This window comes from Suillus fuscotomentosus (assembly GCF_016647785.1).
Source record: "Suillus fuscotomentosus strain FC203 chromosome Unknown F5891scaffold_27, whole genome shotgun sequence".
Classification (NCBI taxonomy): domain Eukaryota; kingdom Fungi; phylum Basidiomycota; class Agaricomycetes; order Boletales; family Suillaceae; genus Suillus; species Suillus fuscotomentosus.
The window spans coordinates 162,914-187,776 of NW_024539539.1; the positions used below are offsets into that span (position 1 = coordinate 162,914).

Below are 24,863 nucleotides of genomic sequence, written 5' to 3' on the forward strand. Positions count from 1 at the left end.
GACACTTTGCAATATCTCACTTAACCCTGTTTCAAATCATATTCTGTCCAGCCACATATCATTGTACACTTATAATACACTACTGCGAACTTGAATAATTGAAATTGGTCGAGAAATGATTGAGATCCTTGTTCAGGTGTGACAGAGCCAAATATCACGTCTGCTTGTCACCAAACCGAGTCTGCCGTAGCGGAGTTTTAGATTTGCCGAACCACTCACTATTAGTAGATTTGTGCTCATAGGGTCTTGGACGGTGCATGGGGCGCGCTCGGGGCAAGGGTGCCCATACCATAACTCCAAGCAAAACGATCCAGCGCGAGTCGCGGATTCAAGGAGCCTTGCTGGAGTTCAAGGAACTCCTTTGCAGCACCTTCTTTTGCACCACATTGTCCCAGTCATCTAAATAGTTCCTACAGCCCCTCATGAATTTGTACCAGTTCATAATGTACATTCAATAAAACCTTTTCAATTATTTAACTTTTAGTTAAAATAATGAACGCTACGAGGCCTGTGCACTTGAAGGCGCTGATACTGGATGCCGAGCGGAATCTGTTTCGGCGGATGTGACATTGTGTTACTATCGTGTTACATTGTGTGACTGTCCGAACCAGAGGGTGACCGAAGTTGTGGTAACCGATAGTAGTCCCTAAATGGATAGCTTCGTAAGGACTCGACTCGAACTCACCGCCATTCCAAATCAGAAGCTTCCAAGCCAGCGTACAATTGCATGCTGTCCAGCCTTGATTGAGATTTGAAGATGGGCGCTGAGCCCGAGCGTGTGGATCACTTTTGATCTATCAGTACTAGTGTAAGGCCTGATTGATGACTGGGGACGGAAATGAACCGGTATCCAAAGAACAGCTTGAAAGACTATAAAAGCTGTGCAACCTCGCACAGCGGCCGGTCCGCTATCAGGTACTGTTAGTACTACGTGTAACGTCCTGTTACATATGTATTACCTCTCACTAGGACTTCAGAACTGATAGTTGCAAGTTTGTACACATGGGAATTTATGAACAAATTTTTTACGATAATCGATTTGTTATTTGGCTGATTCCCGTGCAAAATGGTGAATGTGCGCTCCATTGGAACTGTTTCGGAGTCTCGATCAATTGGGGATACCGCTACGTTTGGTTTGGGTCACATGCAGGTCATGTGATCGCGTCGTGTACGAAGTGTATCTTGGGTACGGGGATCAAAAACTACAAGTACGGCACCAAACTAGTATACAACACCGCACTATCGAAGGAGATTGCGCAAAGTAAATATAAGTACCAAGAGATGCCTGCTATCAGAGGCTGTTGTAAATCTGTTGGTAATCACAACCTGGGCTCCGCCTGTGAGCTTTCAGTGGCGAGGCAATGTATGCTCGTGCTCAACTCACAACTCCTAACAGCGACACAAGATAGTGTGCGAGACGATTAAATTTCCCCGCAAGAGTTTCCTCAGCATATATCAGCTGGACGAGCATGCAGACATTGGCAAACATACCAAGTAAATGCCAGACAAGATGTACGAGATCCGCGTCTTTTGATCCCACAATGCGTATGTTTGAGTGATGAAGTTACCTAGCGCTATTCATAAGACATCAACAGAATGTAGTGTATGTATCCTCACACTCGACACACACTCGCACTAACACAAGCTTAGAGTCCCTAGATAACAAGCCTTCAGGGGGACATACCACAGCACCGGTTATGAGATAGTACACACAGAGATCAATAAGATCAAGAATTGTGCATTCCTTACCAGATTATCATCATGGCTGACTCACCGTTTTAGCTTCTTCATGATAAATATGAACACAACTGTAGCATTCGTTGCGAATACACTGCGGCCAAAAGAGATGACTTGACCTGTCTGGGATTTGGACAACGCACGCAGGAAGAGAGAGTGCTTGGGGGTATGAAGCTGTTGCGAGCGATGCTTTTTGGCTTGCCCAATAGGCAATCTAGACCCCATTGATATGTTAGCAACCCGCACTTGTTCCAGGTTAACACGACCCGCCTCGTAGTCAAGGTGAATTGAAATTCATAAACCTGTGTCTGGTGAGAGAATACCGGAGAGATATCGTGCAATATTGCGCCCACCAAGACCGCCATCGTAGCAACTGCGTTAGCAGATCATGGGTTCATAACTGGCTCATAGAGGATCTACTCACGGACAATGTACTCCAAAGCAGATGAATAAGTTCGTGATTTGGGTGCGTAACGACATAAATACTTACACTTCCATTGAGGAGAAACTATGTACGATGAAAGTGAGATCATGCTGGACTAGTGCTATCAGCTACCATCGTGTGAGGGCGCTGATTTATATATATGCTTGACGGTGATCTCCGTGATAGTGGTACTAGGGGGTGCTAAGCCTAGACGCCTCGATTAGATTCTATGAATTGCATTTGACAACAACGGCCGCGTAATCTGTTGAGGGGCTTGGGGGGATCATGATGAAGTTGATCTGGGCTTGGCAATGCCTAAGTAAGGACCGTCATTTGAGAGCCTCAGCGCTAGCTATGGCAAGTTACTCCCGGATGATAGGAACCTTTGGCGAGGCCAAAGAAAGAAGGCACCGTTCCGCGAATGCCGCACCGCCGATCAGCGGATTGGATCGTGCTATAGAATGCTACAGAGCGCTCTGTAGCATGGTGCAATCATGCGTAATGAATTACGTTTCCCTGATGCCGGACTGGAGACCCCGCCATATTCGAGCTATAATGCATATTTTGGACGAGGTTAGTTATGACCAACTCAATTCCTGCTCTGGAGCAAGTAAGGTGTAAAACAAAGACGGCGAGACGACCTTGAAGCATTTTCCTATATCTCGTGTATGACCGTCTGCATTGGCAAGACATATGCGCACCAGACATCTAAACAAAACCACTTCTCCGAATGGGAGAGATGAAAACTGGCTCAGCGGCATCTTGTGCCTTCTCGTGTCTTCTCATGTAGAATTTACGACGTACTTTGATCATTGCTGTGGTTGGAAAAGCCAAACTACACATTGTTGAGGCAGCTGTTCAGACAGGTTTGACCTATGATGGAAGTTCAGGTAAAGGTACGCTGGTGCCCGAAGTATCAGCTAGATGTCCGGGTTCACAGGGGGTGATTTGACCCGCTACAGGTCATGCTCCCTCGCTGTGTTTGGCGGAGGTGTATACTCTCGACCATATGTCTATGGAGAGACACTCGACTCGGCTATACAGTGTACCAATTATATGAATTCTGTACAAGTGGGACTGAAGGTCCTTTGGGTGGGATTTGCAATCCGAGATCTACTCCAGGAAGAAGATAGTCAGAACGAGCAAGAGGAACTATAAGACGAGGTACGAGAAGCCTTGGTGAGGTGAGCATGTTGGAGTAGGGACCCTTAGGCAGAGGGTGAGAGTACAGGACGGTTTGGCGGTGTTGAGGCCGGCTTTAGCTGAGGGAGAGTTGTCAGAGCAAGCGGATCAATAGCAGAGTAAGTGGTCATTGCAGTCAGCCGATAGCGAATTCTTTGGTTTAGCCCATCCCAACTTTGCATAAATTTTCAGGTGCGAAGCTGAGGGTAATGAAATCTTGTTGAAATTTCGTGCTTATATCGCTCGGTATGAATATATGATCCAATAAGTTCAGGTCGGTGTTGAACCGAACCACACAGGACATTTATGAACGTCCCATGCTAGAAAAACCATGGGCCAACTAGTACATCACGTCAGCCTTAGAACAAACATCAAGAATCGATAGGCCAACCTCGCCCTTTGGGCCCTTCGGGCTTTATTTGTAAACAGCTTTGATGTATGAGATTGAGCGCCTTAACAGCGTCACGGCTCTCGATAACACACGATATATTGATTTCGCTGGCGCCTTGGCTAATCATCTCGATATTCACATTACCCTGGCCAAGGGAGGTAAACATGCGTCCCGATATACCAACCAGGTTGCGCATATGTTGACCAACAAGGGAGAGAATGGTCATTTCACGGTGGACGGAAACCTGGGACTCATGTTAATTAAGGCGCCAGTGTCATCAAGGATACTCACAGTTCCACTCTTCTTCAGTTCCCCTACCAGCCGCTCTATAGTGGTCTTGGATAGATTGTCCTCAATAGCCATGCTGACATGTACTTCGCTAGTGCTAATAAGGTCTACAACCACGCCAAACCGATCAAGGGTTCCAAATATCCTAGCCAGGAAGCCATGAGATACACTCTTTCGATTCGAATTGACGTTGAGTACGACAATGCGTTCTTTTATTGTCACGGCGGTCGGTAGTCGCTTGTTCCTATACAATTCGTCATTGGACAGAGAGAGGCCTTGTGGCACTGTAACTGGCACTTCATAAAGATCATCGTCTTGTGCCTCAATATCTGGGTCGGGATGAATCACTGTGCCACCGCCCAGGGGGTTTTCCACGTTTTTGATTCTTATTGGGATTTTTCGGCGAATGACCTGCAGTTAAAGGTATGAGAAAAAGTTGAGATTCAATGATGGCCCTTCTGACCTGCTCCATCGTGAATGGATGTACGACTTCACTCCCATAATAAGTCAGTTCAGCAGCTTCGTCGGGCGATATTATAGGTATCAATCGTGCGGTGGGCACTTTTCGAGGATCCGCTGTAAATATCCCGTCAACTTCCTTCCATATCTGTAGTTCTGATGCTTCGAGGCCGACGGCCAGAAGGGCAGAGAGCAAATCAGTGTATCCTCGGCCGACCTGCCGGAGAAGCGAACCCGGTACGTGGCCAAAGAAGCCGGTAACAACGGGTACGCGAGGTGTGCATCCTTTGATGCGTTCTCCGACAGCAGTGGCCACGTTATCATAAAAAGCTTGATCAAGAATGCCTTCTCGTACGGTGTCGCTATCCTCGGATACAGGAATGATATCTTCCAGTGATACGTACTCTGCGTCAATGCCCTGTAGAGGGCAGATCAGTCTCATTGAGGAATTTTTGATACGAAAAACCTACTTGGTCGCGGAGAATGGCTGTCATCAGTTTACAACCTAATCGCTCGCCGAAACCTATGATACTATCCCGCGAACGTGGTGATATTTCATTGATTACCTAATAATCACAGACACGTTTATGTTAGGTTAGATGATGAGCGGTAGTGCAGTCAAATGGATCGAATGCACCTGAGCAGCAAACAAGAAACTACGGAGCCAGTCGCAGTCTCGATCTATCTCAGCCTCGAGTTCTTGGAGAATCTCCGGATTTTGAATAGATGTTTTTGCAGCATCCATATGCTCTGACCGTATAAGGTCGACGGTAACGTTAAATTCCGGTTGAGACTGGCCAGTCTGGGGTGTCATCAGAGGTGTCAATGCACCCGTGGACGGAGAGGAAGGCGATCGTGAAGATCTGCGCATTGGAGTGGTGGGGGAAGTTTCTGATGATCTCCTGAATATACCATTTAGCGAGGGAGTCGTAGTACCACAATCATTGAATAGCTTGTGTCGTTGTCGCTGTGCCTCGGAGGCAGCTTTGAGTAGGAGATTGGTAGTTCCCAGAGCTTTTGCAGACCCAGATCGTGCAGAGCAGACGACAGCAATTTTGTGCTGGCCAATATAGCTCCTAAAGGCGAAGTCAAGATGCTCAAAGTGCAGCATAAACGAGAACTTACGGTACGATGTCACGAGCGATATTAACTGCAAATTTGCCCACACTAGTACCTCCATACTTCTGGACTATCCATTTTGCTTCTGGATCCGCGTTATTCTGACGCAACACCAACGGATTCGTAGATGGAGAGGTGGAAGGCAGAGTAATCGGATCTAATTTTGATCCCAACATCACACTCTCCAGAAATAGTTTACGGCCACACGGTGCTAGCGCAAGAGCCTGAGACTGAGAGGGAACACAACAAGCTCAAGATGTCAAAAAAAGAAATGGTAGACCTTGGTATGAACGATTGCTCGACTCGTGTACAAACCAAATTTGCTGAAGCTGTGAGAGACCCCTGTCACCCGAGGCTATAAGTAATATCGTAAGCACCCATATATGAAGTGTACTGAGTGGCACTACTAGAGTATTGAAATGGCGAAGATAATCTCCGTTGTAATACAATTGCAATACATACCCACATGTGTATTGAACTAATAGGTTTGAATAGGTCGCTGATATTCACATCACTACTTCAATTATGCCAATCCTCTTTCACCATGTCATTATCAGGCCGTGAGTACACATGCATCATGCGCTTATTAATTGATCAGGTCAGACTTCAGAGAAGTTCGACGTCAGTCGTTCAATCTTCCCAGTGGGCCAATGTGACGCCTAGCATGTAAGCCGAGACAACCGTCAGCTTTTCGCTGCAGCAAGCACGTGTCACATAATGCGAGACGCCAGGACCTATACATTTACGTATGTAGATAATGAAATGCTATCCTTAGCACGATTGTCAACGATAAGCTTAGAGGGAACGACTCAATGTGTGTTTTATGGTACCTATGTTTCCGATCTAGATAGGTCGACACTGCTTCAGTGTTTTGCTACTCAAAGTGCTGTAGTCTGCCCACACGAAACGACGATTTCTGATCAGTCATTTCTGGAACGTCGGAACTTTTGCCAAGATGGGAGAGATATTAGAGGACCGCCAGTAACATGTACAGGAGCGACACGTACAAACGCGGGAGAGGCGCTCAATCTAAGTTGAGTCGTAGAATCACTGAAGTCGCCATCGGAGTCCTCGAACGAGACATCTATGACTGTAGCGCTGCAGCGATGAAGTGTAGGACTTACAAAAATAGATTGGTTGGCCTGAATGCCATATTCATACAACGTCCAGAGGTGCGAGCGTGTTGCGACGACGATTCGAAAGCCAGGGCGCCCAATCGTATTGATCACTCCATGATGTAGCGATGGATCGCCAACTAAAACAATGACAATCAGGACTTGCGCCTGGGAACGTGGAGATCCCCTTGGGGCCCGGGACCCAAGGTTGTCTCGATTTGGAATCATCGGTCCAGAACGTGTGGAGAATTTTCATATCATGGCTTTGCAGTTCTGCTGGCCAGACTGGGCTAGCGGAGATGAAGAGGTTTAGAGCTGCGGGACCCACAGGGATAACAAGTATCGGATATGCCTTATAAGCGACACGGGATGATTCGTTACCAACCGTATCTCGTGTTCTTGCCCTTGGGCGGTAATCCGACCAAAAAGGGAGTCCTGAAACACTCTTACGACGTGCGGTAGCTTTCAGGGGTCGAAAGAGTGAGAAGGATCTAGTCAGCTTTACCAGGCTTTACCCACGTCCAGGGACCGGAGGAATGGAGGAGCCTCGCTTATCGAGTCGAGTTCTTACAGAGCGGACAATGTAAAATTGCCGTTCAGCTTTCACCCTTTGACGTTGTGACAGCCATATGCGACAAGGCCCCCTTGGTGTGATGTGTTTGAAGTAAATAGTAATAGCAGTATGCCAGGGTGTGCCAGTTTGGCCCGGGGGCCCAAGAGAGCACGGGTTGCCTTGTGCAGCATATGTGCCTGAAGTATTTGTCTTGCGTTGAGAGACAGACCTATTCTTGGAGGATAATCAGGTACAGCAAAACTAAAGGAAATGTTTGAAAACGCCTGCAAAGCCGCGCGTCGGTCAGAAAGTACTCACGAATGCGAACGACATTGCGTATTCAGTTGAGCCGTATTACAAGGATTTGCAAGTTGGGAGATCATGGTGTGCCACACAGTCAAATGGCATATCTTTAAAAGGTGCCTGCCTGAGAGAGCAGCAGTGATAACGCTAGTGGCAAGTGACCAGTCAGACTCGGATATGAAAGAGCAGGAAAAGGCATGGCCGTGATGCGTTGATGGTGATGCCGCAATTAGTGAAGAGGAGGGAACTCGTTACTAACCTGAAAGAGTGGTTCACGTGTAACGCCCAGCTGAGAAACAGGCACCAGGTTCTACCAAGTTGGTGCTTGCCTGGTCCGGTGATTTCTCGATTGGTAGACTATAATAACAAACCAAGAACCCACAGAAGGTACCTATTGCTGGCAAAAAGAGCATGTCCGGCGTCAACCTTCGCCAAGGGTTATAATTTGCAGTACGTCTTGTGCCTGGCAAATTACTGCATTGCTACCGGACCCAGCTTGCCCAGAGAACTCTCTGTTAATATCTTCCATCACTTGCTTTCTGTGGTTTTTTGTAGCCTGGCATCCCGCAGTTCGCTATGTCTGGGGCAGTTACAAAATCTGCGCATGACTTCGACCCTCTAGACGAGGCTCTCAGGCCACCAATAAACGAAACTGAGGAGGATCGTGTTATCAGGCAAGCTCAGGAAGCCGAGGCACGCAGAGTAAGCCAAGCAATAGATGACTCAATACGAGCGGAGAAACAGGCGCAGAAGAAGAAGGGTATCGTTAGACTATTATTGTTGGGCCAAAGTGAATCAGGTATGTCCGACGTGGTCAATATCATTTATGTCCACTTTAACAATGTCTTGGATGGTAGGTAAATCGACGACACTAAGGCGTGCGTATGAATAACTCCACCGAGCTGGGTGAAATTGAGTCGTTCTGATTAGACTTCCAAAAACTGTATACCCCCACTGCCTTCCATGAAGAACGGATACTCTGGCGCAGCGTCATACAGCTCAACATCGTGCGGTCTGTCCGTACAATCCTCGACGCCTTATCCGACATTCGGCTTCCTACTCTTGATAGTGGAGGCGAAGACAGCGATGACAGTGGAACCAATTTACCCCAGGAACTCGAAATGTTACAGATGCGGCTCACTCCACTGCGTCATATTGAGGCACTACTCATTGCAAAGCTAATACCTCCGAGCGAAGATGAGATGGCTTCTGTGATTGGAAGCAGTGCTATTAGTGCATACCACTCTCACCGCAGCCGAAGTAGTGAGCGTTCGTGGAGAGCTCAAGAAGTTTTCGTACGCCCGGGAGCCACATGGAAGGGAGCGCTCGCGAAGAGTACTCGTACTCGACCGGTTTCATTAGGCAATACGGGAATGCAAACCCGGGACGAAGCGCAAGAAGTTATCCATTCGTGCAGTTATGACATCATGGCTCTTTGGAATGACAGGCTTGTTCGGGAGGTTTTGCGGCGGAGAAAAATTCGCCTCGAAGAATCCTCTGGCTTGTAAGCCTTCTGTCTCATTCCACGTCTAGTTCTACTTGAAACATTATGGCTTTATAGCTTCCTCAACGACTTGGATCGAGTCACGGCCCTAAATTACACCCCAAACGATGGTGAAAATACTCTCATGTTCTGGCAACAAAGGGAACTGAGTTGACCATTCATATAGACGATGTACTTCGAGCGCGCCTGAAGACGGTCGGTGTTTCGGAATATCGGTGTGAAATGGAGGCCGTGGCTGGACGTGAAAGTGGTACTGAATGGAGGATAGTTGACGTTGGTGGTTCCCGGTCGCAGGTACGTATTAATTGCTTCTCTCATCCCACGCTCAACCCTTTCCGTTATCTTTGCAGAGAGGTGAGAAGCTCATTCGTGTTCAGTGTCAGCGAACGCTGAATCCCACATTTTAGCAACATGGGTACCCTTCTTTGATGATGGTTCGTCCTTGATGTGCTTGATGTGCGGTCTGCTTATACTACTCCTAGTCGATGCAATTATCTTCCTTGCGCCAATATCCAGCTTTGATCAAGTTCTCGCTGAGGATCGCAGCGTGAACCGCCTCGTCAGTCACCTGTCATGTTATCGTTCTTTTTTGGGTTTACTATTTCTGTGCAGGAGGACAGCGTGCTATTATGGAAAGCTGTCTGCTCAAACAAACTGCTCGCCAACGTTGATATTGTTCTTTTCCTGAACAAGTGCGACATACTTGACGCGAAACTCACGTCAGGGATAAGGTTGTCGAAATACGTTCGCAGCTACGGAGACCGTCCTAACGATATGGAGACGGCCTCGAAATGTCAGCAGACTATCTTTACTTGGCTCAGCCACTGATTTTTCTCGCAGACTTCCGAAGCAAGTTTAGCGCGATACATCGAGAATATTCACCGCTCCCACGGAAATTTTATGGTTTTTGCACGACTGTTACAGTACGCTCATTCGTTTCAATTATATTTATGGCTCCTGAATTTAGCTCTATGATGCAGGACACGACGACGACGGCTGGTATTCTTGCCAGTGGTAAGTCCAGTGTGGTTCTTCCAATCATGTACACTGACATTATGATAGTGCGAGATATGGTTGTACGCAGACACCTCAAGCAATCTAGGCTGCTATAGTAGCTCTCATTGACTTGAGTTTAAAGACTGGGCCTCTAGAAAATGGCCTAGGGAATTGTTGCCGCGTCTCCATCTACGACCTGCGTTTACGCTCAACACGATACCACGCATGTTCCATCCCAATACCTAGATTCGCCGCAACAGGGTCATCCCCATTTGATAACGAAATAGTACCAGCATCTACGCCCATCGATGATTCATGACTTCATATCATCTCTTCGTCCCACTTATCATTCTGCCTGCTCTGGAAGGAGCAGCATCTATTTTTCTCAGCAGCTGTAGCACATAGTTCAGGAGTTCGTCCTATCTACTCATCTCACCACATCTGTCCCGTGATTTATGTGTTTATCCATTGGTTAGTCCTTGTTAACTACTACACTCATGTTCTCTGGATTTTCAGAGCTCCTTTGGAGCTGCCTTATATTTACCACGCATTTGACATACCTGTTTACTCCGTGGGGGCGAGCGTGTACATGCTCATTCTCTACTGTACGACTGTACAACTGATGTGTTACCACTCATATACATAACTGTAAAACCTGGCCAAACCCATGTCATTCAGACACTTCGATGGTTGATCTGCAAAATTCAAGTAGATCGCAAACAGATCCTGCTGATCAACGTTGCAACCACCATATAGATCCCCGTTGCGTGTTGCAATATTGTATATTCGTCCGTCCTCTCATGAACTGACTTTCCCCGGATTTGTTTTGTCTGAGGAAAATATGGGCTGCAATGCCTGATCAACCAACTCGAAGCCCCCCTAAGACGACAACTAAACCTGTCAATTACATGCGAGGAGTCTCGGACCTTCCCGCATGCGCAAGGAGCTTGCCATGTTTCAGGTACTTAATTCCAGATGTGATCTGTCTTCGCCCAAAGTGCCCTTAATATTGGGTCTCGCATACTTGCGACATCGAGACTCGGAACGGGTTAACTTCTACTTGATCATTAACGTTGTTAGGTACTACGTGGTCTATATATACTACGAGTGAGAACGTTGTGCGCAGCCAAGGTACATATGCCCTGTAACATGGTCAAATCTTAAGTTGTGAATCGACTCATTTAAATTATACTCCTCATGATCAGGTACCAGTGTACCTTTGCCGGAACTTCCATTTACCCAATCAACATGGAATCTCCAGATTATCAACCCTTCTTTGTCCATTATCCGGATGGATAATGTCACTATGCAGTTCGGCTCTTCTTCAAAGTTCAAACCACAGCGATGATCGAAGTACGTCGTGGATTCACAAGAGAGCGCACGAGCGGGTCACGGAGTGCTGGACCAGCTTTCAGCTTTCCCATCGGAGCAGTTCGGCTTCTTTGCTTGATGCGTAGATGCTTGCCACAGTGGCAGACAGCCATGCAGGAGATACTTATAATAGGATGCTGCTCGATGATTCAGGATCATCTCGCCAACTTTTTTCTGCACCTCGCGCGCTGCTTAGCTTCGAGCAGGACTTGGTGGATTGGCAGCTGACGAATTTTTTAGGTCCGGAGCTCCTGTCTACAGCCATAGACTCGAAATCAGCCCTTAGACCTCAATTGATTGCTGGAAAGAGTACTGAGTTTGTGAGAGAGATGTAGTTCACATATGTATTACATAACGACATAAATGGTTCGGCCAACTCGGAGCACCAGGGCATTCGTGGCTCCAGAGATGCCACGAGTCCCATTAGACTAGCTAGTAATGTTCTATGCATGGATTTTATCTCTCAACGGAAAAAAGTAAATATGAAACAATGGTTCCTGCTCGTCCATCTCATGGTGTTCCAACAAGTGTATTGATTGATAAGTCCTGACTGGGTTTGGCCTTCTCAAGTCCGTGAAAGCGCTAATGTACAAAAATTTTCTTGGAGGTGCTGTCAGATTAAACGACTGCATCTAAAAGGATCATCTTCTACACAGGAGAGCACTCTCTTTCTAGCCACTCAAGAGCGCGCGGGTCGTTACGGAGCGAAAGTCCTACCTTCTCCAGCGTCTCCGCATGATACGAGTCGAGCCACTCCTTTTCCTGCGCGGTCAGAATTGAGAAATCGATCAGCTTCGTTTGGATAGGACACTACTTTAGAGTTAGCTTATCGAGACGCGATCCCGTTCATGTGAAGACGCTCACCATCGTTACATGTTCGAAACAAAGATACCCATTCCCAAAATTATTTGGAGTCTCAGCCTCCCGGACGATAACAACGTTTTCAATACGAATCCCGTAGCATCCATCAGCGTAGTAGCCCGGTTCTGACGCAAATGTTGGCTCGTTCCTTGCATTACTCGTAACTCAGTCCACTCACCATTCAAAACAGTCATGCCCACTTTCAAGGTGCTGTTGTACGCTGGAGGTGTGGGTTAGCAGGAAGGCTAAGAAGTGCAGTATGAAGCAAACCTATGATGTTACCAGCCAGCGAGTTGAGTCAGTCAACCACAGCAGAATTCAAGAGTTTAGCCATCGATGCAGGACTAACACCTTTCTCCGTTACGCCTGACAGTATCTTCCTCTTCCAAATAAAGCGAGATATCATGACCTGTAGTGTGGTCAAATCTCCCCCCGTGAACCGGACATCTAACTTATACTCTTTGGGTACCAGTGTACCTTTGTCAGAACTTTCATCCAGTGGGTCGAACCTTGTATTTCCTGTCAACCCTTCCCTCTCCATTATCTGGCTAAACAATTGTCTCAACAACCCATAGTTTGGCTTCTCTTCGAACTTCAAACTGCGGCAGTGATCAAAGTAGGTTGTGAACTCAGCAGGAGAACGTGTGAGCAGGTCACGAAATGCTGCAGACCCAGCTTTCATATCTGCCATTCGACGCAAATTGGCCTCTTTGTTGGGTGCGTAGATGTCTTCCCATGGAAGACGGCCGTGCAAGAGATATAGTAAGACATTGCCCAATGCTTCAAGATCGTCTCGCCGTCCTTGTTCTGCTCCTTGCTCATCAGCCACAAGCAAGAATAAGAATAAAAATGATGTTCCCGAACCTCGTCCGAAATGCACATTGTAGCTTGAATATGGCATGGTCCCTAATGGAACGCGACCTTCACGATATGGTATATGTGCTCCCGTGGATGGGTTGACATAAAGCTTCGCCAAACCAAAGTCCAATAGATAGACAAAGTGAGACTTTTCCCCAATACCCATCACGAAATTCTCAGGCTTGATGTCCCGTAGTATGATTCCACGCGAGTGGGCAAATTCAACTCTGTTCAACTGACAGAAATCAATATCAAATCAGCGCAAGTGTTTGACACACTTACCATTTGGACTCTAAGCATGACTACGGTCTTCCAAGAAAGTTTGCCCCTGGACAGTCTGCGGAGCTGTTCGAGATTCGCACCTAGATGTTCCAGAGTCTAGAAATATGATCCTCGATCCAGGCCACTCCATTTGCATGATGGTATGCCTGGGTGACCGCGCAGGAGGCTATACACCATAGCTTCATAACGCACTACGCAAGGCTTGTCTGGTGCATCTTCCAATGCAGTCCCAGATTTGAGTGCAACTTCTGTGCCTGTGAGGATGTGGAAAGCACTAGTAACGTGTCCTGCAAGGTCACAGCCCATCAGTAAGTGTGAAACAAAGCGGTATGCATACCAACATACCAGAGCTTCCCGTTCCAAGCAACTTTGTCATCTGATACATGCCACGGACACGCAATGGCATTGTACAGCCAATATAAGGTTGCATTTGAGGCGGTGAAGGGCAATGGATAAGTGAGGTGTTTTGCAGCTTTACGGGTAGAGCTTGCAATCTGTCTATCAACAGGGTAGGGCGACTTGTCCTGAGGTTGACTCCTGATCCCAGGTCTCCAGGACGTCTAACAAGAACAGTTGGGAAACCTGCCATGCTTGCCGGTTCCATCACTTGGTAACAACTAGATGTCACTACCAGAACCTGGCTTTTTTCGGCAGTACTACATGCTGAGCGACAGCGCTCCAAGAGGCCTGCAAAATGGAATGGTTTTGACTGAATGAATTCGAAAGAGGAGCAGGTTCGTTATCGACATTGAGGCCAAATGGAAGTGGCAGAGGTAAAAAAGACCTTGCGTCCGGGATCGGAAGACCGAGCAGCGCATAACCCTGATCCAGGGGCGTCCCTACAGCTGCTTCTGCATCGGCATATAAACTAGGTTGCAGTACAGCCTGGACAGCTTTGTAGAGTACGACTTCGTTTAGCGGCACTTCCAGAAACACGCAGACATCCTCCAGAGCTTGCCGCACGATGGAGGTATATGGTGCATCAGAGTTGTCTCTGTGTCTCATAAGTTCGCACTCGAGATACAATTCAGACAGTAGGTGTCTGTCGGGATGCGTTGGCGACAGCAGCCGCATAGCATCATTTATGGCGCCATCACGATCCTGATTGTGTGTGAGCAATTCACATGCGTGAGACTGACATGAAAACTCACTAAGATAGTACCAAAGAGGTCAAAGGCGATAACTCTAGTGGATGGAGCCGACACCGGAGACATGGACTTTGGGACGAGGTCGAGCTTGATATATGGCCCATCATCTGAGTCCCAATCATCGGGTGATGGTGAGCTTATAGGGGGGTCACCGTCAAAGGGGATCTTCATCAACCAGAGTATTAGAGCATGTTCCTTGATATTTCCGTCGAAGGTTGGCACATTCCCACTAAACGAAGAATCCGGGAAAAGGAGGCTGCTCCATCGAGTCTCGTGCGCACGATCAAACTACGAAAGTGAATTTTCCGTTAGAAGTTGCGGGCAATATATTAGCGACCTACGTTTCTCAACTTCACAGTCCAGTTCACAGCAACAGTTACACCCATCCACGAGTAGTCTGCAGTAAGTCTGGAACGAGTAAGGGCAACAAAATGCACTAATCAGAGGCAACGTACTGGTTATACAGAAGTAAATCTTGATAAATGGACGGTGGTTCGACAGCAGACAGGTCGAAACTCTGTGATTCCAAATATTCGAAAACATAACCATTCTTTTGGGGCGCCCCTTCCGTCTGTTGCTGGGTATTCCACATATCCCATTCGTCCCCCACCGGTTCGCTACCACCAGATGACCGTTCCTCATTTGTGTATTTTTCTTGCAGCATTCTGTCATAGTCATCCAAGACCGCACGACAGAAGGTGAGATAACTAGATTCTTCAAGTTGATGCGGGAGGTGAGCCACAGAGGCTGGCCGCTCGTATTCAATGTCCTCTAGAAGATTTGGAAATGTATGGACGTAGAGAGTGCCCCCTTCTGGATGTAAGGGGGGCTCAACATGCAACATCTTCCTGCCTTCGTCCAGTGACGATCCAAGAGTGAAGTAGCACCCCTCATTCACCCGCTTGGCTTCTGAGGTGATATAACAAACAGAAAATCTCCATCATTCCACGAAATATTATGAAACCTATGTCAGTGCGCGAGATCCGCAGCGCTAGAAAGGACGAGTTGCCAGGGAAGTGGCTTTTAAGATCCCATAGCCGGAGGTCCAACGAGCCGAACGTTGGGGCATAAATTCTGCGACAACAAAATTGTGAGGCATTTCATATGGGTAAAAAGTTGAGTCAATGATACCGATGGCGGCCCGGGAACTTCCGTTGAAGCATCGGGACCAGCCTGGCTTATATAATCACAGATTCCTGCCTGACTCCAGAGACCCGAACGGGACATCGGTAGTCCCATAATGAGTGGATATGAAAAAATGGTTCCTGCTCGTCCATCTCATGGTGTTCCAATAAGTGTAAAGATTGATAAGTCCCGACTGGGTTTGGCCTTCAAGTTCCTGGAAGCGCTAATGTACAAATTTTTTCTTCGAGGTGCTTTCACATTAAACGACCGCATCTAAAAGGATCATCTTCTATACAGGAGAGCACTCTCTTTCTAGCCACTCAAGAGCGCGCGGGTCGTTACGGAGCAAAGGTCCTACCTTCTCCAGCGTCTCCGCATGATACGAGTTTAGCCACTCCTTTTCCTGCGCGGTCAGAATTGAGAAATCAATCAGCTTCGTTTGGATAGGACACTGCTTCAGCGTCAGCTTATCGAGACGCGACCCCTTTCATGCGAAGACGCTCACCATCGTTACATGTTCGAAACAAAGATACCCATTCCCAAAATTATTTGGAGTCTCAGCCTCCCGGACGATAACAACATTTTCAATGCGGATCCCGTAGCGTCCGTCGGCGTAATAGCCCGGTTCTAACGCGAATGTTGGCTTGTTCCTTGCATTACTCAGTCCACTCACCATTCGAAACAGTCATGCCCACTTTCAAGGAGGTGCTGTTGTACGCTGGAGGTGTGGGTTAGCAGGAAGACTAAGAAGTGCAGTAAGAAGCAAACCTATGCGGGTGCCAATGCCGTGCGGGCCTTTACAGCATGTCAACATCCCCTGCTATCTAAAAGGAGTCTGACTTACCTTCGTGAACGTTCAGGAAGTGACCAACACCATGGCCAGTCCCATGTCTATATTCAGGCTTCATGAAAGTATAATGACTCTGAGCGATGAGGAATCACCTGTAATCTGTAAATTCGATTAGGACATTGAAATAAGGCCCAACAACGAATCTCTTACCCCATCCCTCTTGCCATAGAGCTCGTCTTGCAAATGAATCACTGAGGTGAAATCAACATGAACAATTTGGTCTGATGGTGCCAGAAGCAAATTATTCACATAATGTAACCTAAACGATATATCGTCAGGCTAAGCCGAAGGGAAATGGACCAAACGCACCTGACGTGCCGTTTGGGAAAACAGCAGTGTCGATTGAAATATGACCTTGCAAAACACGTGTGAAAGCTCGTTTCTCCTCATTAGTAGGGGTGCCAAAATGCTGTGAGGAAGGCTTGAGATAAAACCCTTCTCATCACCACCGGCAAATTTGCTCACCAAGGTCCGAGTCACGTCAGTCGTTCCGTCAAGATATTGTCCTGATGATGGTCTCGTAAAAGATGAATCATTGTGAACAGAAAGACCCACCTCCAGAATCACATAAATATATCTAATATTCTCTGTATGAGCATGGTTCACGTCGATCTGGACAACATACCTGATCCTTCTTGACGATCGCGCAGTCATCCGGGTCCGGTGAATAATGTATCACAGCTGTGCAATGATGAGTGTGTGTTTTGTCTCACTTGAGTTTGCGCACCAGCATTAGGTCCAGTAGACGAGATTGTCGTGAATGACAGTCCACGGAACAAGTCCAGCTCACTACTAGGAGGTGAGCTACAGCAATATAAAATTCTGTCCATACTGACGATCTGAATTCTTCGAGCTTAGCTGCGGCTTGGCTTTCGTTCAGCTCAACGCCGCTATTGAGTTGTTCCTCCAACCAAGCGAAGTAACGGATTAGGGCAGCGCCATCGCGGATGTGACAATTTCGGAAGCCCTCGATCTCCGTCTCATTCTTTATTGCCTTCATAGTAGCCACTGGTGACGGAATGAGAACGGCATTCTCCTGTATTCAGTCGGGAACGCAGTTAGCGATCATCACGGACTATTACGAAGTGCGTACTTGTCCGATTGCTTCAACCACAGCTAGACTAGTCTTATCACCCAATAACATGGGCTAAAGGGAACAAAAATCAAAAGTGATTGTACGCATGCATTCGATGACTCACTTTGTCTTTGTTAGCTCCAAGGGTCGCAGTGAGCTGCCTCAAAGAAGGGATGAAAGACTCATATGGACGGATCTCAACATCAGAACCCAAAAACTCCTTGATACTGTGCTGGTCCTGAGCGTCGTTCATAAAAAGTATGGCCTCCGTTGGGGTCACGACAGCATACGCGAAGAAGACTAGAGAACGTTTCTTGAGATACTAAATGAGTATGAGAGTGGTCTGCAATTACCAGGATTGAAATCAATATCTGTGCCACGAAGGTTAAAAAGCCACGCGACCTCGTCGAGAAGCGTAACGACTGCGGCAACAGCTTTTTTCTTCGTTATCTCCTCCCGTAAACGCTGGAGTTTGCTCTGAGACGTCTCTCCTGCTCAAAACGTCAGTCTCAACATATGCACCGTCATTGTCATGCTGACCGGCGTATTTGACGTCCAAAGGGAAAACACTATTGTGAGGACACGGGGGTCGATCCTTACCCCATACGACATCGACAGGGTTTTGCTGAAGGGATACAAGCACAGATCCCCTAGGTTCAAGAGATTTCTTGAGACTTTCAGCATCCGCTGCTATCGGTTAGCTCAATAACGAGGAGAAGTGGTAACACCCGTACCAGCTGAAATCAACGTAGGATCGATGCCAATCCGGGTCCCTTGCTCGAGGTGCTGCCATGGTATTCGATCAGCGTAGGGTCCCAGAAAGACAGAAAGGATTGACTTTGGAGAGAAATTCCTGCCATGTGGGTACATCTTCCTCAAGTAAGTCAAAAGACATGAACATGATGGACGAAGTACCATACCTGGCAAGCCCTGTTTCATAAGCTTCCAGTTGCTAAGAACGTTTCTTGTGAGGAAGGAATAGAATCAAATGATCAAGACAGTACCTGTCAAGCTGCTGGGAAGCTTGCAGAAAGTATCTCCCATCCGTGAAGAGGAAAGCATCCCTGAGGGTGATGACAGCGCACCCTAAATGACTCTCATATCAGATATCACCAATCCGAAATGATGGCATCTTCTCACCGGCTGAACCGTTGAAACCTGAAATAAATGCCCTACGCTCATCCGAGTGTGCAGGATACTCGCTAAAATCTTCGGAGCAAGGGTGATTCAGCAATACTTCTGCTGGAAATGTTGTGTGTGCCTACGCTGGTCCTCGCTAGGAACAATGAAAGCCTTGACGTTGTTCTTTGGCTTCTTCAACAACTCTCGAAGCTTCGCTAGCCGCTCGGTAGTGTTGACAGTGCGAGTCTTGATTGCGCCCATGGTCGCTGTTGTACCAGAGGAGAATCGGACAGTATAAGCAAATACGGGGGTCAAGAGATATCGATGGCTATGCGCACGCAAGGCCCAGAGACTACATCGGGACCACATGTATTCTACAAGATCTTGGAGCACCTGAACCAGGAACTTGTTCTCACATCTCAGTGGACCGACGGCGGATACGGACCGCCGCCTGTTTGGTTCACTCAAACACTCAGTCAGACAAGAAAATGAGATCTATTATAGTAGTCCGTTAAGAGGGTATAACTATGTTAGTTTCATGAGGGTCGAGGAGAGTTCCGTGCACTGCCCTGCAGTGCAGGAGAATTGCTATGACTTCGAGAGACACTGGATTGTATCCGATGCTCTGAATGCAATCGAGTCCGTTCATCTACATCACTATCATACTCGTACTCTTCTTGACTCTCCCGCAACTGAGATAGCGGCATGTTATCAGCTGTCTCCTCCTCCTCGAAGGCGTTGAACAATGCGGTGCTTTGTGCGCGATAGAGTGACGAACGACGGCCGTGGCCAGAGGACTGCAGGGCGCCGTCTGGTTGTACTTCAGATAATCCACCCCACCCATCAAGAGACATGCGACCCTGGAGGCTGATGCGGGGATTCATGAGACCGCTTTCCAGGGCGGTGTGACCGTTGGGCATGCTTGGAGGATCAGATTTTCGTGAAAGATTCAAGAGGTGAACGCCGAGGAAAGTGACAATGAACCCAGCGATGAGCGTAACGGTATTTGTGCCGTCCGTCGTGTTAAATCCTTGAAACAGGATAAGGGACGACACTATCGTTGCCGTAGAAAATCCGACGTAATACATGGGATTTACACTGTAGAGTGGTGAACATTCCATTGAAGAGATGTGCGAACGGACGTACACATTGGTAGAGAATGTGTCCAATGCTTTATTGAAGAAGTTCATCTGCACAACAATGCACCCAACGACTACTATGCCGAACGCATATGTACTTGGATGGGTGAACTGGTTGTTCCCACCAAATGTGAGCTTGACGGCTACACCAAAGCCCTTGATGGCCATGACAGACACGGAACCAACTAAGGAGCATATAGATATGTAAACAAGAGGATTGGAACGCCCGTAGCGTGGGGCAACACCATATATCATGACAAGCGAGAATACGAAAACCGTGAAACAATACAGCATGAATCCTGCAAACCAGTCAGTGTTACAACGGTTTGAGAAGATTATGACCCACCAGGCTGTATAGCATATTGTAAAATCTCGTCCACGGTCTGAACTTCCTTGTCTGGTGGTGCATGGAGAACAATGATCAAAGAACCGATAAGGCACAGGGCACATCCCGTCCGCCCTAGATGCCCGAGCTCCTCGTTGAGTAGGAAGGATGCCAGTATAGCACTTGATAAGCATCAGTTGATGAGGTTCTAACGCCGATAGCATGCTTACCCGATTAACACACTAAGTGCACCTAATGGCGTCACCAATATTGGGGGAGCAAAAGTGTAGGCAGCGAAATTTGCGACTACGGACTTCATTATCAGATGTACAAAGGGGTAAGAAATGAGTATCACTTTCTCCAAGCACCACTATACAATCGTTCAGATGAAGTGACATTTCGACGGTTCGATTGGTGAGACTCACAAGTTGAAATCCCAGCCCACCATATTGGATTCCGGAGGTAAGCATAGTCTTCGGAGGCTGATGTATTTCGTGCTCCTGCATCAGTAAGTCCCTGCATCCAAGACAACTCAGTTTCCGGAGAATTCAACAAAGCTCAACATGTGGAACCTTCTTTGTAATGATGAAGCTTGTTCCGATGGCTAACGAGCTGGAGACTGCCAGAGCCAATCCGATGTACTTGTCCTCGACCATAATGTGACAGAAGAACGTGAACCGTGCAAGCGAAAGAGAGGAGACGCGGTCCTAACTAGCTGCACAAAAAAAGAGTTGAGGAATTTGAAGTCAAGTCTTACGACGAGCTCGTAGTATATACCCAATTTGGACAAATGCTGCAGTGCTAACACCGCCCGCCGTCAGCGTGAGACAGTTCATAGCAAAATCTATGCAGTAAGTACTAAGCACAGCGAGCAATACAGCCTTACAAGGCAAATACAAGGAACATTGTACATAATAACTACAGTAAGTAAGCCTACTCCAGTTCCCTCCACGGCTTGTCAAAGTTTGCATCGTGGTCGTCATCATCTTCATTGGTCGTGCCAGTCTGCACACTCTCCGACACCACCCCCTCAATCCTCCGAGCAAGCAGATTCATATCCGTCATTGCAGCCGCTCGAATATGTTGATCATATTCGCCACTCTCATCTACTGTCTCTGTCGTGTCCCATGTCGGACCAGGACCAGCCCACCCGCCGTTCAAGTGGACATAGTTCAGGAACGACCGCCAAAGGGGATCTAAGGACAAGACGTTTGGGTCTCCGACCACAATCAGCAGAGCCTGTGCTCGAGTCACAGCAACTGGTAGTGATATGAGTATCATTTTTACCCCAAAACGACGGTCCACTAACCATTGAAGCGCCTCGGGTTCGCAACGAAGCCCAGGGTGTGCTTGAGATCAAACTCAACGAAATCTCGGCTACTCCTGACCGTCGATATGATAATGACTCGTCGCTCCTAGTAACTGATGGGCCACAGAACGACGCACACTTTGGATTTGCTTACCTGACCCTGGAACTCTTCTACACTGCCGACTTTGACCTCGTCAGCCACGCCACTGAGCATCTTGCGAATTTTAACACATTGAGCGTGGTAGGGAGCGATCACGCCAATCTCATTGTGAGCTATAACATCGTTGTAAATTGTGAACGACACCGAGTGCGTCTATTCACTTACCCACTCTGACCTGTCGATCATCTCGGAGGAGTTGAATATATTTGCGAACTTGAGTAACTTCATCAATGTTGAAAAACGAGGGTGACAAAGCCTCGCGATCATCCTTTCCGGATATTGAGTGGAAGATAATCGGAAATTTCTTTGAAGGCAGCTTTGTCCAGCCTTCGAAAGCGCGTATGATGTTCTTATTGCCACAGGACTCGAGATCATTCATGTAGAATCGCTCATTGGGAAACTTCAAGATCGCGGGATGTGACCGGAAGTTTTTCACGAGCTTGACGACGCTGCTCGTAGATTAGTAACCTGGAGGAATTCGGAAGAAATTCAAGAGCCATCACCTCAGGCCATGACCACTTTGAGCTTCGTATGCATCCATCGACATTAGACGTTCGAGGTAGCTTTTCTCCAGCCCAAGCTGCCTTGCAGTGTTAGATCGAACGATAGGTCCTAACTGCTTCGGATCTCCTGCCAAGACAATGTTCGTCGTATTGTCGGACATCGTTTTGATCCCGATCATCACTTCAGGTTCAGTCGCTTGACCAGCTTCATCAACGAAAATATGCGTGAAATGTCCGCGGGGGATGCCAATACCGTACGTGATAGATGCGGAGACACATGTGCACACGATAACTTTGAAATCCTTAAGAGTTGGGATGGGTGGGACAGAGAAGCAGCTCTTGTCTTCGCCTTCCAGTCTCTTTTTGTATGTGTAGGGCTGCAACTCATCTGGGACTAGGTCGAAGGGCCTTGAAGGTGCATAAAGTCTGAAAAGTTCGTCAGCTCCGAGGGTGGACGCGAGGCGGGATGCAATGATGTCAGCAGCAGAGTTGCTGGGTGCGGTGGCAAGAATACGTGTATTTGGTTTATGCTTGAGCAGCTGTTTCATGGCTTCCACCATTGTTATAGTCTTGCCAGTACCCGGGGGACCAAAAATGGCAAACGGCGCTGAACCCCGTTGCTGCAGAAGGATAGATGTGACAGCTTGAAGCTGAGGCGGGTTCGTAGCAATCAATGCATTAAATGGCTTAATAGGGCCTACGCCAGGACGAGGGGCAAGCGGTAAAATGTGGGCCTTTCGAGGGAACAAAAACTTATCGGATGCGAATGCGGTGTCCAGCGCCTGGTGTTGACGGCGCATAGGAATGCGGTTGAGCTTGAATCGTACGGTATACCGCTGTTGCTGAGACCAGCCACGAAATGACTTGTCGAATCGTAACCCGACGGACGCCTGTCGAACAAAATGGACATGGCCTTCATACCAATGGCCTTCGACAGCCCCATGTTTTTGGACAAGAAAACGATCCCCTGAGAGCACGATGAATGACAGCAAGAGAAAAATGAGTGGACATCCAGACCAATCAAAACACTTGGGCGTTTTTCCGCCAACCCGGGAACGGGCAAACTACAACACGATGAGCTCAAACCCTTACTAAATATCAGTGTGCTCACTGATAATACACTCCGTGACGTTCTAGCTGAGCATCAGGAATATCGTAGCGTTCCAAATCATGCCTTGAAAACTCGTGAGAAGAGATAAACCAATATATAAAACTAGTCACTCCATGCGGTGCTCCTCTATCCAAAGCAGTGTCTTAAAGTAGCGCGAATACGTTGAAGAATTGATGACCTTCGGGAGGAAGACTCTCCTAATGTGGTCCAGCGCCTTTCCAGATGACATTTCCGATAATGCAGCTAAGAGTGACGCCGATATCTGCGCCTTAGGCAATTTGATAGTATACGGGATGATGTTATTGGAAGTTGGAGGGACACCCGACACCACCTGCGTCTCGGGTTGCGTACGAGTTTGCCGACGAGGTTGGAAGGGAGCAATTGGTTTCAATAACTCATAATCAGCTTGGCTGCCCACAATGGCCTTCAGTGGCCTAGCGATGACGAAGGTTACACGCAGTGCTGCGTCTTCGAAGATGATTTCGAGACGATCATCCATGCGCCCAGAGTGAGGTGTTGAAAACCGTACACCAATTGCAGTCGGACGACGATATGCTAATACTGCCCCTTCCGCAGTGGTTGTAATAGCAAACCTACCGACGAAATCATTAGCTTCGGCGATCAATCAACACATGAGGAAGAAAGCTCACGGAGATTGCCTGCCCACGAACGAGGAGGACAAAGATACTGTCTTAATGGTAACTCGCGATGAGGGCACCGTGGATTCTATTGTCAAAGTTCGTAATGCCCCTCGCGCAGCATCAGCATTTTCCATAATCCCAAAATCTAATCCTTCCGAGAGAACGATGCCACGTTTGTCCTTTTCAGCTTCCTCGAGGGCAGTTTTGAACGCAGTGTAACCCTCCTTCCTGCGATGTCCGGGGGATCGAGGATGAGAAGGCCACAAGCCTTCTGGGATCTGTTTGTCACAGATACCACAGAATACCTTGCCAGGGAACGCCTCAGGAATAACAGGAGCTACCTCAGGGAGTACACCTTTCTTCTCTGCTTTTCTGCGGTGTCGTTTTCCTTGGAGGTGTTGATCCCAAGACTTGCGACCGACAACAAGAGTGTCACAAATAGTGCATTGGTATTGGCTTCCATCATGGCCAGCCAATTTACGGCGATGTTTTTTACTGGCTAAATGCTCTTCGTAGCACTTAGTGGACGTGCATAAAATACCACATAACTCGCAGAGGTGGACGTCATGGTATCCTGTGCACTGAGGATCGGTGCAAGCTCCATGGGCTTCCAACTGTGGGCAAATTATGACCATAGGAAATGAGCGACAGGTCCCAGGATAATGAGAGAGGGCACTCCAAAAGTACTTATTCCTCGTCCGTTAGGTAGGTTCCTTGTATATCCTCTCGTATCGGAGCAACGTGTCTAACACGAGGCCAAGTAGTGCCAATTTAGGATTCTTCGATTCTTCGAACCTCCAGATTACGACTGACTCCAAGCAACTCGGAGCTTTAGTCAACAAGAGAGACACAAGCCTAAGGGTTGTGTGAGCAAGCGATTAGAACAGAGTGTAGCAGAATTTCAGGAGTCGG

The 24,863-nt window shown here is 47.7% G+C and overlaps 7 protein-coding genes across 7 annotated transcripts; 1 reads left to right on the forward strand and 6 right to left on the reverse strand.

The window, feature by feature from the left end:
- Window positions 1-3,663: 3,663 nt before the first annotated feature.
- Window positions 3,664-5,776, reverse strand: F5891DRAFT_952277 (Aspartate/glutamate/uridylate kinase; the record flags this gene model as incomplete). The annotated part of the gene is made up of 7 exons (XM_041375100.1): window positions 3,664-3,683; window positions 3,735-3,978; window positions 4,026-4,433; window positions 4,486-4,899; window positions 4,952-5,047; window positions 5,119-5,557; window positions 5,607-5,776. 7 exons carry the CDS (start codon window positions 5,774-5,776, stop codon window positions 3,664-3,666), a joined length of 1,791 nt encoding a protein of 596 aa, XP_041225909.1.
- A 2,371-nt stretch (window positions 5,777-8,147) lies between these two features.
- Window positions 8,148-10,187, forward strand: F5891DRAFT_980301 (guanine nucleotide binding protein, alpha subunit; the record flags this gene model as incomplete). The annotated part of the gene is made up of 12 exons (XM_041376988.1): window positions 8,148-8,370; window positions 8,429-8,449; window positions 8,502-9,075; window positions 9,133-9,185; window positions 9,242-9,369; window positions 9,426-9,429; window positions 9,483-9,509; window positions 9,558-9,634; window positions 9,688-9,868; window positions 9,916-9,998; window positions 10,056-10,089; window positions 10,138-10,187. 12 exons carry the CDS (start codon window positions 8,148-8,150, stop codon window positions 10,185-10,187), a joined length of 1,455 nt encoding a protein of 484 aa, XP_041225910.1.
- A 2,295-nt stretch (window positions 10,188-12,482) lies between these two features.
- Window positions 12,483-13,697, reverse strand: F5891DRAFT_311521 (kinase-like domain-containing protein). Its single transcript, XM_041371302.1, has 5 exons — window positions 13,444-13,697; window positions 13,168-13,388; window positions 12,762-13,110; window positions 12,574-12,712; window positions 12,483-12,523 (listed from the first exon to the last, which is right to left on the reverse strand). The coding sequence occupies exons 2-4, from the start codon at window positions 13,325-13,327 to the stop codon at window positions 12,706-12,708; spliced, it is 516 nt and encodes a 171-aa protein (XP_041225911.1). The 5' UTR covers window positions 13,328-13,388; window positions 13,444-13,697; the 3' UTR covers window positions 12,483-12,523; window positions 12,574-12,705.
- Window positions 13,698-15,524, reverse strand: F5891DRAFT_311494 (uncharacterized protein). Its single transcript, XM_041371301.1, has 5 exons — window positions 15,047-15,524; window positions 14,933-14,999; window positions 14,595-14,879; window positions 13,789-14,544; window positions 13,698-13,730 (listed from the first exon to the last, which is right to left on the reverse strand). Exons 1-4 carry the CDS (start codon window positions 15,433-15,435, stop codon window positions 14,071-14,073), a joined length of 1,215 nt encoding a protein of 404 aa, XP_041225912.1. The 5' UTR covers window positions 15,436-15,524; the 3' UTR covers window positions 13,698-13,730; window positions 13,789-14,070.
- Window positions 15,525-16,005: 481 nt separating this feature from the next.
- On the reverse strand, window positions 16,006-19,132 carry F5891DRAFT_952302 (peptidase M24, structural domain-containing protein; the record flags this gene model as incomplete). Its single annotated transcript, XM_041375102.1, has 22 exons — window positions 16,006-16,167; window positions 16,222-16,343; window positions 16,390-16,434; window positions 16,485-16,511; window positions 16,561-16,618; window positions 16,706-16,757; window positions 16,872-16,975; window positions 17,032-17,072; window positions 17,122-17,143; window positions 17,192-17,247; window positions 17,294-17,355; window positions 17,403-17,602; window positions 17,660-17,713; window positions 17,766-17,941; window positions 17,995-18,135; window positions 18,182-18,328; window positions 18,376-18,427; window positions 18,480-18,511; window positions 18,562-18,593; window positions 18,646-18,727; window positions 18,782-18,850; window positions 18,907-19,132. The coding sequence occupies 22 exons, from the start codon at window positions 19,130-19,132 to the stop codon at window positions 16,006-16,008; spliced, it is 1,962 nt and encodes a 653-aa protein (XP_041225913.1).
- A 109-nt stretch (window positions 19,133-19,241) lies between these two features.
- Window positions 19,242-21,033, reverse strand: F5891DRAFT_1033640 (magnesium transporter NIPA-domain-containing protein). Its single transcript, XM_041361711.1, has 7 exons — window positions 20,800-21,033; window positions 20,653-20,743; window positions 20,583-20,597; window positions 20,458-20,533; window positions 20,249-20,409; window positions 19,910-20,201; window positions 19,242-19,861 (listed from the first exon to the last, which is right to left on the reverse strand). Exons 1-7 carry the CDS (start codon window positions 20,881-20,883, stop codon window positions 19,300-19,302), a joined length of 1,281 nt encoding a protein of 426 aa, XP_041225914.1. The 5' UTR covers window positions 20,884-21,033; the 3' UTR covers window positions 19,242-19,299.
- Window positions 21,034-21,160: 127 nt separating this feature from the next.
- On the reverse strand, window positions 21,161-24,586 carry F5891DRAFT_1188654 (RNA helicase; the record flags this gene model as incomplete). Its single annotated transcript, XM_041367029.1, has 9 exons — window positions 21,161-21,486; window positions 21,537-21,642; window positions 21,691-21,809; window positions 21,862-22,145; window positions 22,200-23,166; window positions 23,217-23,263; window positions 23,311-23,373; window positions 23,421-23,903; window positions 23,961-24,586. The coding sequence occupies 9 exons, from the start codon at window positions 24,584-24,586 to the stop codon at window positions 21,161-21,163; spliced, it is 3,021 nt and encodes a 1,006-aa protein (XP_041225915.1).
- Window positions 24,587-24,863: the final 277 nt, after the last annotated feature.

Bases quoted from the DNA above. Each gene is read 5' to 3' on its own strand.
- F5891DRAFT_311494 (XM_041371301.1), bottom strand. From the start codon at position 15,435: ATGTTGCATGTTGAGCCCCCCTTACATCCAGAAGGGGGCACTCTCTAC. The intron at 15,000-15,046 runs GTACGTTGCCTC...TACTCGTTCCAG, and splicing joins GATTTACTTCTGTATAACCA to ACTTACTGCAGACTACTCGT. The intron at 14,880-14,932 runs GTAGGTCGCTAA...TCACTTTCGTAG, and splicing joins GGACTGTGAAGTTGAGAAAC to TTTGATCGTGCGCACGAGAC.
- F5891DRAFT_311521 (XM_041371302.1), bottom strand. From the start codon at position 13,327: ATGGGTATTGGGGAAAAGTCTCACTTTGTCTATCTATTGGACTTTGGT. The intron at 13,111-13,167 runs GTTCGGGAACAT...AGCAAGGAGCAG, and splicing joins CAATGTGCATTTCGGACGAG to AACAAGGACGGCGAGACGAT.
- F5891DRAFT_1033640 (XM_041361711.1), bottom strand. From the start codon at position 20,883: ATGGTCGAGGACAAGTACATCGGATTGGCTCTGGCAGTCTCCAGCTCG. The intron at 20,744-20,799 runs GTTCCACATGTT...TCTTGGATGCAG, and splicing joins GCTTCATCATTACAAAGAAG to GGACTTACTGATGCAGGAGC. The intron at 20,410-20,457 runs GTAAGCATGCTA...ATGCTTATCAAG, and splicing joins GCACTTAGTGTGTTAATCGG to TGCTATACTGGCATCCTTCC.